At 38.9% G+C, this 10,560-nt stretch overlaps 1 protein-coding gene across 1 annotated transcript in view; it reads left to right on the forward strand.

Annotated features, from left to right (window-relative positions):
• entpd6 (ectonucleoside triphosphate diphosphohydrolase 6) overlaps positions 1 to 8,104 on the forward strand; it is a 31,051-nt gene extending 22,947 nt beyond the window's left edge. Inside the window, exons 12-14 of the mRNA XM_037973563.1 lie at positions 833 to 889; positions 5,237 to 5,349; positions 5,428 to 8,104. Of these exons, the coding sequence (XP_037829491.1) occupies positions 833 to 889; positions 5,237 to 5,349; positions 5,428 to 5,511 (254 nt within the window). The 3' untranslated portion in view covers positions 5,512 to 8,104. The remainder of the gene's footprint in view (positions 1 to 832; positions 890 to 5,236; positions 5,350 to 5,427) is intronic.
• The last annotated feature ends 2,456 nt before the right edge of the window (positions 8,105 to 10,560 follow it).

Genomic DNA, 10,560 nt, shown 5'->3' on the forward strand with positions numbered 1-10,560 from the left:
AAATGAAATCATCTCAGAATAAACTCAGACTGGAGAGGAGCTCCCTAATGATGGAGGAAAAATCAGTTCTTTACACTTTCCGTTCACCACAGGTCGACATCAGTGTTGGCCATTTATAGACCCAACTTCATCTGATGTTTACAAATTTAACTTTATAATGGAAGGTTCCCAAAGTTCCACTTGTTCATTCCATCATCATCATCTGAGCCAATCAACACACAGCCTTATTACAGACCCATGTTAGAAACGTTCTCACTCTGAAGTAGAAATCTAAAAACTTTGTTTTTAAACAATTTTAAGAACTAAACTAAATTCTATTCCTGCTGTGCTAACTCAAAGGAACTTCTTTTGTTAAATCTAAGAACTCTAGAAAGATTTATTTATTTATTCATTTATTTTAGAGTTATAACAGCAGCTTCATCAGAACACAGAAAGACAAGAACAAAATGTCAGAAATACTAAAAATAGTTGGTCTGATAAAGGATCTGGAGCTGCTTATGTGAATAGAAATATTTACTTCTTGTAAATGACCTGTTCACAATAAAATGTTGGTTCTAGTTCATTGATGACATGTCCAGGATGTAACCTGATCCAACCAATCCCAGAGCTCCTGGACATTAGAAAAAGTGCTGTCGGAGGATTTTAGCATTTGTTGATAAAAAGTGATGAACAGAACCAGCTGGAGGTGGGTTCAGGCAGTGAAATGTCTCTGAGGATCAATCTGAGCCGATCACCAATAAATCGATGATGTTCTGATCAGTTCTGTTGGAGCATGAACATGACGACAGTTCCTCAGCTGCTGCTGACGTCTCTGACCTCTTTCTGTCCTCAGATGAGAAGAAGGGAGGAACCATCCAAGTGTCCAACTACATCCATGCTGCTAAAAGAGGTGAGACAGCGCCACCTGGCGACAGACTGATGTTCATCACTTCTTCAGTTAGAAACAGATCAGGAACAGCTAAGAATTCTGTCAGAACCTGGTCCACATCAAGTTCTGCTCCTTTAATGTGACTTCATGATATGAAGGAGATGTTAGGAATCTTTCTGACATCATCTACAAAAAACTGTACATCTGATACATTATTTGTTCTGCTACAGAAACTCATGAGGGACTTTAATCACAAGAACATAAATAGGAGTTCTTCACTCAGGAAAAGGTTAGATTAAAATAAATCTTTAGAAAGATTTCAATAACGGAATTTAAGAGAAGCTGCTCATTAAATCAGAAGAAATCATGTTTTATTTAAATGAAATCAAAGGGCGTTCATTAGAAATCTGCAGATGATCCAGTAATACCAGGTTGCAGAATTATTAGAGTTTATTTATATTGGTTGGTTTCCTGCATGGACATGCTTCTAATCAGAGTGTACAAATTTTCAGTCTGGTTGAGGATGGGCTTTGGGAAGGCTGTTCCAGAAGTCTGCTTTATCCAGTCAGAAACCAGTCCTGATGTGTGTTTGAGATCATTGTCCTGTAGTACTCAACTGTGTTCAAGTTTCAACCATCCACCTGTTGGTTTGAAGTGAAGAATTTTCTGGTAGTCCCCTTTCATTATTCAATCCATTTTGTGCAATACACTGGTACTACAGCATTATGCTACCACCACCATGTAGTTTATACAGTGTTCTTAGGTCTGAAAACATCACTTTGACTCCTCCAAACATGCTTCTTATTGTAGCCAAGCAGCTCAATCTTTGTCTCGTTCGACCATCAAACTTTTCTTTAGTAGACATTTTTCTTGTCCACTACAGCTGCTGGTTTTAGTCTCGCTTGAAGGTGTGGCTTTAGGAGCAGGAGCTTCTTTTTGATCTCCTTAGTCCATGGTGATGTAAAACTGGCTTCACTTTGGACAGGGGCACTGGAGTTCTAGCAGTTTCCAGTTCATGGCAGTCTTGAGCCTTGGTGGTTCCTGAACATCCAAGCCAATTTCCTTCCATTTGAAGGAGACAGATGAGTGTTAGTCAATCCAACGAGTGCTGCCAAACAAATCCTTTTTGTGGTAGCAAAGAGAAACAACCAGCTGCAGTCAATTTTGATCACCAACAGGAAGTTAATAGGTCTTGGCCTTTTCAAGTTAGAAGACTTAGAACCTTCAGCACCTTTTCTTAACAGATATAGGTGAATGTATGGATATATTTGAGCCTGCATGTTTAGTTTAGAGAAAATTCACAATAAATTCAAACTTGTTTTTAAAAATCATTGAAGCCGTATGTTGTGGAATTGCTTCACCCTAGAATAAAAAAAGGTTCAAATAAGTCATTAAAAGCCTGAAATTTATCTAACATTTGTGTCCATGATGAGTGGACTGCCTCTGACTGCCGACAGCACAGCGCTTTTTAGATTCTTAAAGAAGTTTCTTTTCTCATCTAAGTATCTTTTTCAGTTCAAACTGAAAAGTTTGGAGTTCAAAGTTTTAAACTGTGTTTGTCTGTTTCTTTCTGCTCAGAGCATTTAACAAAGAAGAAAAGGATAACAGGAACAAAAGCATGAAACCAAAACACTTGTCATGGTGACCAGATCTACTGAAATAGAGATAAACTTTGATAGCCATAAATCTCTCTAAGTGCCATCAGTGGCTGTTGTCTTGTTAGGTGCTACACATGTCACTGTGTACTATTTACATGTGGAAGCCACACATTAACTCCTTGGGTGTGCTGCCTGCTGTCTCATACATTAAAAATGCATAGAAACAGCCTTATTTTACTTGAACACAACCCCAATGCTGCTACTTTTGTATAAAGGAAATAAAAACAGAATCTAATGATTTATAAGTCTCATAAACCCATATTTTATTCACAGTGGAACATAGAAAACATATTAAATGGTGAGCCTAAGAAATTGCACCATTTTTAGGAAGAAATTATATAATTTTGAATTTGATGGCAGCAACACATCTCTTTAAACTTTTTCCAGGTCCATGTTTCCCTCTGTGAAGCTTCCCCTCTTTTTTTAACATCAGTCTGTAAATAACTATGAATTGAGGAGAGCAGCTGCTCGAGGTTTTAGAGGGAATGTTGTCCCATTCTTGTCTGATGAAGGATTCTAGTTGTTCAACAGTCCTGGGTCTTCTTTACCAGAGTTTTTGCTGGATGGGAGCATATGTTATTCTAAAACCTGTATAAACTTTTTTTGCATTAATGGAGCCTTTTCAGACGTGTAAGCTGCCCTTGCCGGAGGCACAAATGCACCCCCATACCATCAGGGAGGTAGGCTCTTAAATTGTGTGCTCAATACAGGCTGGATGGTCCCTGTCCTCTTTAGTACGGAGGACATGGCATTTGTGGTTTCCAAAAAGAATTTTAAATTTGGATTCTTCTGACCACAGAACAGTTCTTTTCTTTTCCTCAGTTCAGTTCAAATGAGCTCTGGTCCAGAGAAGATGTTTCTGGGTTGTGATCATATACAGCGTCTTTATTGTATGATAGAGCTTTCAGCAGCATTAGTGGATAGTACAATGAACTGTGTTTACATACAATGATTTGTTGAAGTGTTCCTGAGTCCATGCAGTGATGTACAGAACAGAATCAGACCTGTTTTTAATGCAGCGGCCCCTGAGGGTCCAAAGGTCACAGCCATCCAATACTGACTTTCAGCCTCGTCCTTTGAGCTCAGAGATTTCTTCAGATTTTTCAAATCTTTGGATAAATTACATGATGTGATACTCAGTCTTCTCAATTTTTCATTGAGGAACATTATTTTGAAATTATTCTTCTATTTTATAGACAGTTCTTTTGCAGACTGGTGAACCCCTGCTCATCTTTACTTCTAAGAGATTTAGCGCATCTAAAATGCTCTTTTTATACCCAGTCCTCTTACTGACCTGTTGACAATTATCCTAATTAATTGCTGTTTCTTGCTCGTACCACTTTAGACTGTTACATACTTCACTAAAAAATTGTTTTCTTTCCCAGGGATGCAAGAAAAAAACTGAAGTCATTTTTTTCTCGTAACCCCTTTTTCAGAGTTCTTGCACACTATTGTGTGATTGTTCAGAAATCTGAAGTGGGCGTGTGGATTTAAGGCGTAAATGTTTACATTCCTGTTTTTCTGCTGGTGCAGAAGTTTGTACAATGGATAGTATTGAGGCACAGTTGACCGAGGCTGTGAGGAAGTATGAATGTCTATAAAGACACAAATGGCTAATAATTTGTGGAAAGGGGAAATCCAAAAGCTGTGCACAGAGAACAACTTTTGTCAAAAAAAAAAAAAATTATGTTACCTTCGCAACAAATTTGCAGAGGCCAAAATAGGTGACACTGGCAGGAGGCAGTCAGTCCTGCAGGAGGAGGGCCCTCTGAGGACTCCCCAGGAGTTCTGCACTTGAGTTTCTCCTGAAGTATGAAATGTCCTGGGCAAAGTAAACTTTGTTCTTGTTCTTGACAGCCCGAGAAATCAACAAACAGACTCTGTACAGTCTGTCTTTACAACCTTTTTTGCCCCTGGCTGAACTTTGAGATGTGTTGTTGCAATAAAATTCAAAATTACCTTATTTTTTCCTAAAAATGATAAAATTTCTTAGTTTCAACATTTGGTATGTTTACTATGTTTCATTGTGAATAAAAGTTGGTCCATGACATTCTGTTTTATTTACATTTTACACAACATCCCGACTTTAAAGGAACTGGGGAGAACTGTGTAAACATATGCCATGCCTAATGTTAACAGAAGACATATTAAAATATTCTGTAATGAGCCTTCTCACAAGCCTGGTCAGTATCATCAGGGTCAAAACACCAATCCAACATGCTTCCACTGCTGTCATAAAATGACAAAGTGCTGTAATCACTCAAACCAGACCAGAACTGAACTTTAAATACTTAAGTTTTTACTTTGTTTAATTAAAGCTCTTTGGGTAATTTCTAAATTAATAACAATTTTATTAAGCTTATATAATGTAGTGTTTTCCCTCACAATTTTTGAAATATTTAGCCCTTTATAGCATGCACTTCAGTAACTATGCACGCCCACATAGCACAAAGCAACATGGTGGCACAAATTCTGCTCTTGTTAACACAGACTGAGCAGTGGTTGACCATTCCAGTGTTCCTCCACTTCCATGACCAGATCAACAAACACCCTAATGGCCATTTAAAGGGAAGGGAGGGAGAGGGATTTGCATGCAAGTTCAGCCCAACAACCTTTCCATGAACCTGAATGCTGTTGTTGGTCATGTGACCTGATCCAGTTAGTCAGGAGGTCTGTGATTGGTGGATTTTGAACCTGTTGTTTCTTGCAGTGTGCAGCGGTCTGTCTGACAGTCCTCTGCAGAGCCCCTTCCTCTGTCTGGACCTGGTCTACATTTCAGTCCTGCTGCAGGAGCTCGGCTTCCCTCCACACAAACAGCTCAGGGTGAGTTTGGACCCATGGTTTTGATTATTGATCAGTGATCTGCTCTGTTTCTGATTGATCTGTTCTAATCCTCGTCAGCTGGTGAAGACCATCAACCAGGTGGAGACCAGCTGGGCTCTGGGGGCCACTTTCCATTACATGGAGTCCCTGAAAAAACACTGAGTCAGAGCACCTGCTACTTTTATTTTGAAAGGTTCTGCAGAGGATCCTGGTCCTGAAGAAGAGCTGAGCCAGAAAAATTAGACAGGAAAACCCAGAACCACTCATCAGACCAGAATTCTGTTTCTATGTTTTTGTTCTGAAGTTGAGAACTTTTCTGTTTGTCTTCCTGGGAGCCATGAAAGCATCAGAACTTCATATTTCACAAGTTGGAAGCAGAAAATATGACAGAAACTCATATTAACAAAGAAGAATGTTCGTAAATCTGAACAATGACAAGAAGAGTGAGAACTTTCTGTGGAAATGAAGGCTCTGAAGCAGCTCCATCATCAGCTTTCTTCTCTAAAGTCCAGCAGGACTATGGGACTTCCCTTGCAATAATCTCAACTGTGACAGAGAAAGACTCTTATTTTACAGAGAATGAGTTTTATTTTAAATATCCAACCTCTTCCTGTTTGATCTTTGTTTTTCTGACTTTAAACCCTGAATCCTACAGACTTTCTGACTGAATCCTCCTGAACATCAAAGGTCTGATTAGAGACGACATGAAGTCTGAGGTTCTACAGCAGGGGTATCCAATCCTGGTCCTGGAGGGCCACTATCCTGCATGTTTTAGGTGTTTCCCTAATTTGACACACCTGATTTGAGTGACTGAGTGATTAACAGGCTTCTGCGAAACTTGAAGACCTGCTGAGGAACAGGGAAACAACTAAAACATGCAGGATAGTGGCCCTCCAGGACCAGGATTGGACACCACTGTTCTACAGGATTTATGGGGGCAGCTGTGATGGAAACATAGGAGGAAGAAAAGCATGCTGGGTAATATAGAAACCAGGGACACAAAACCTGCTGAGTCACTGGTTGCCATGATGATTCATGCCTTCTTTTGGGGTTGACCAGAAAGGACAACACACAACAGCACTTTAATCCAAAAAAGAGTACAAAGTAAGCCTCAGACAAATGGCGTCTGTGTGAAAACTGCAAGTTCATTTTGATGTTTCTACTAGATCTTTTTGAGGAGATATGACATGTTAAAAAGAGCCTTCACTTCCTGTTTGGAAGTAAAAATGCTGAGCTCAGATACAATGGAAGTCAATGGGAGTTTGGGTGTGGGAACTCTGACCTGTGACCTCTGGAGGATTTGAGAGAAAACCAGCAGTCCTACAGCAGAGAGACACACTGGGTGAAAGAAGACAGAAATACCTACGACTGGATGGAGAAACTGGAGAAGAAGAGGAAAGACTGTTAAAATAAAGAGTTTATAAAAATATTCAGACAGGTGAAAGGTTAGCCTGATGTAAAACACTAAGTTGAACATTTTGTGGTAAAATCTATAGAAATCCTCCAACTTAAACTTTGATTGTGTAAAAATTAGATCTGAAAATACCAGTTCAGTCATGTAAAGTCCAACTTTCTGTGATTTCTTTAAACTTTTAAGGATATTTCTGCTGGGAAGTCTGTATGAGCGGTAGAGCTCCAAACAGGGCTGGATTTTACAGCTCGCTACAACTAAACACTATTGATATTAATGAGGACTTTTTTCAGTTTTTAGTGAATTTTGTGGGAGGGGTGAAACAAAAAAAATGAAGAATGGCTGAAGGAAGCTTCAAAGTTTATGGCATCCTTAATAAATTAAACTGTCTTCAAACATGAAATGTGTGATGACAAAGAGTATTAAAGCAATTAAAAGAATTTCTGAATTTCACAATAAAATACACAAATATTTCCATGTTCCAAAGGAAAATATGTTTAGCACAGCTTATTAATGAAAGCTTCAATTATTGATCAATGTTCAGAAATTTGAAACCGTCAGCTGACAGCACACACTGACTCAGGAAGCATAAAGCTAACTGTTTGGTTTTGAGAGAGTCCAGAAAAGCCAACTGGACTTCTTTATGGTTAGGGTTTGGTTTTTAAAGACCAAATGAGGGAACAAAATGAAAATGTGTTTTAAAGAAGCAAAAGGGAGTCTAGTTAGTTTCTGTTGAAGCTCAGAGTAAAAATCTACAGACACAAGTGTTCAGTTTCAGGAAATGGGTCAGAACCATCTGGAACTGAAGTTTGGTCAAGTTTCTGCTCTTTGTTGATCTGACCTGTTGAATGTGGGATTGACTGAATGACAGCGTAAATGGTTACTTCTGGTTGACCCCAAAACCTGATTGTAAACCATCCCAAGTCTGTTGAATCAATCAGATCCAGTCCAGATTTCTGTCCAGTAAATGGTCACAGTGGTTTTCTGTCATCTCATGAAGTTTCATATTTTCTGTTTGGATCCACAGAAACTCTGAATGATTTCTAAGATCTGACAGATTTCTTCTGTTTCCTGTCTTCTCGTGTGGAGCACCTGCTCTGGGTTTAAATAATTTTAACTTGTTTTCTGTTTTTTATATTAATATATTAAAGTATAAATGATGTAAAACCTTTTCTGATTCTTGTCCTGAAGATGAGCTGCTATAATGCTGTTAACTCCAGGAAAAACTGTGCCTTTAAGATGTCTTCAACCCCTTGGATGTTTTCTGCTTTTATTACTGTCATAAATCAGTCATGGTCAATATAAATTGCCCTTCTTAACAAATAAAAAACCTTCAAAGTCAAAGTGAAATAAAATTTCTACAGCGTAATACCAAAATATGTAATGTAAAATAAGTGACCGCATAAATATTCAATTATTTAATTGGTCTTGTACAGTGTCCAGAAACGACTTTTGTTGTGGTTTGGCACTATAGAAATAAACTGAATTAAATTGAATTACTTATTCTCACCAATGTATCCAAACTACAGTGCCTATAAAAAGTATTCACCCCTTTGGATGTTTTATGCTTTATTTTCTACAGAGTAATACCAAATAAATAAAATGTAAACTAAATGACTGCAATAATATTCACCCCCTTTAAAGTGACTGTCCTAATTCAACTCAGAGAAAAGAATATTGAAAACTAGAATGTTCCTGGAGAAACTTTGACGTGGACTGCCATGTTGTGCCTTCATACTGAATGAGTACGACCCCAAGAGCTGATCAGTTGTAGACAGGCATCATAAAGAGCGGATCCTTGACACATGAGGGTTCTAGTTGTGAAGATTGACTATCTTATGTCACACGGTGTCCGAGTTAGAGCACACACAACTTTTGGTCTGACTTTTTTTACCTCGCTAGCTTTGTCGGCCATCTTGATATTTTTACTTAGCATTTAGTTTGCAATGGGGCTGTCTCAGCTACTGGCACACCAACATTTAGCTCAATATGTCTAAAAATGACTGAGTGAGTTAAAGCTTAAAGAAACTTAATAGTTAGTGAACATTAAATCAACTGAAAAATGTGTGTGACGTGAGCGGTGTCTGAGACTTAAATTATAAAATACTTTAACCCACAACGCCACCTTTCCAAACTTTCCAACCTTTACCAAAAAGGGCCGCTAGGTCAGGACAATAAAAAGAGGTGGATCATTGGTCTAAAATTAATAATTTATTTGCACAAGAGTTAAAAATGTAGGCTTACAAAGAATTAAAATCTGGACATGATTATCAAATTATCTATTGCACACTAGCCCTTCGACATTCACTGGATACGTCAAACCCAATTAAGAAATAACAAAAAAATATGTTAGTGCACAACAAACAACCTAGTTCCACTGATCCCGTGGATCCTGGATCGAGTTTGGGAGGAAGAGCTGTCAGTCATTCTCGTAGCTCCAGAGCGCAAAAGCGCACCTTGGTTCCTGAACCTGCAACAACTGATGTCAGGCCGGCCGTGGAATCTGCCGTGAAGGGAGGATGCGCTCCTGCAGGCGGGAGGAGCGATCAGGAGTTACCCAGAAAAACGTCGGCATCTCTGGGTTTGGCTGCTGAACAGATCCGCCTCGAAAGGCTGGGCCTCCCACAGGATGTGGTGCCCATGATCCAGGGCGCACGAGCCGCTTCCACCACAGCGCTGTACACATCAAAGTGGGCAGCTTTTCAGCACTGCACGGAGAAAGGCTTGGAGGCCATTTTATGTCCGTTATGTGGCGTGCTGTCATTTCTGCAGCAGCTGATGGACAGAAAATTAGCGTTCAGCACAATTAAAACTTATGCTGCAGCTATTTCTTCCTGTCATAAGGGTTTCGGTGACAGAACAGTCTTTAATCACCCACTGATGAAGTGTTTTCTGAAAGGCGTACGGAGACACAGACCTGTGTCACGCCCTCTAGCCCAACAGTGGGATTTAGCCGGTGGTGGGCCATCAGGGCTGGCAAGGCCTTCTCCCCTGGCCTAACATAACCAAGAATCATGATCATAATCATGATAAAGGTTCATTTAATTTTTAATTTACTTTCCCTAGATATCTAAAAGCATTCATATTCTCTTCATGTCATATTATGCTCCTTCTAGTGCTGTTGTTTTTAGGCGCTAAATCATTTAGCGCTCGTTCTCCGCACACTGGTTAAAGCTCCATTCAAGTGAAGTGAAGTGAGATTTATTTATATAGCACTTTTAAGCAACAAGGCGATCCAAAGTGCTTTACAACAGAAACAAAAACAGAATCCGTACATAATGAAATACAATACAATACAAAAAAAAGGAAAACACATCAATCATGTCTAATCTAAATGAATCATATATAATCTTAATGGAATATAGGAAAATCTAAATAAAATCATGAAACCAGACATATCTAAGCATGAGCTGAGACAGTCAAAATAGTAGCTAAACTAAACAACAATTAGGACAATATCTATAAGAATAATAAGTATAAGAAATCATATCAATAAAATCATGATAAAGTTAAAGCTGAACAATCCAACAATATCTAAAGTATGAGCTAAGATAAACTAAACTAAACTAAATGTACAGAACTAAACTAAGTGTACAGGAAGGCTAAATAGGCTAAAACATCCATCCATCCATCCATCCATCCATCCATCCATTTTCTTTACCCGCTTCTCCATTCCGGGTCGCGGGGAGCTGGTGCCTAAGCTAAAACATGAGAATGCTAAACTAACGGTACCAAGCTTTCTAAATAGTACCAGAAGGCCCGCTAAAAACGTCCGACATAATAATTACTAACTAAGATAG

Source organism: Kryptolebias marmoratus, linkage group LG22, assembly GCF_001649575.2.
Source record: "Kryptolebias marmoratus isolate JLee-2015 linkage group LG22, ASM164957v2, whole genome shotgun sequence".
NCBI lineage: Eukaryota > Metazoa > Chordata > Actinopteri > Cyprinodontiformes > Rivulidae > Kryptolebias > Kryptolebias marmoratus.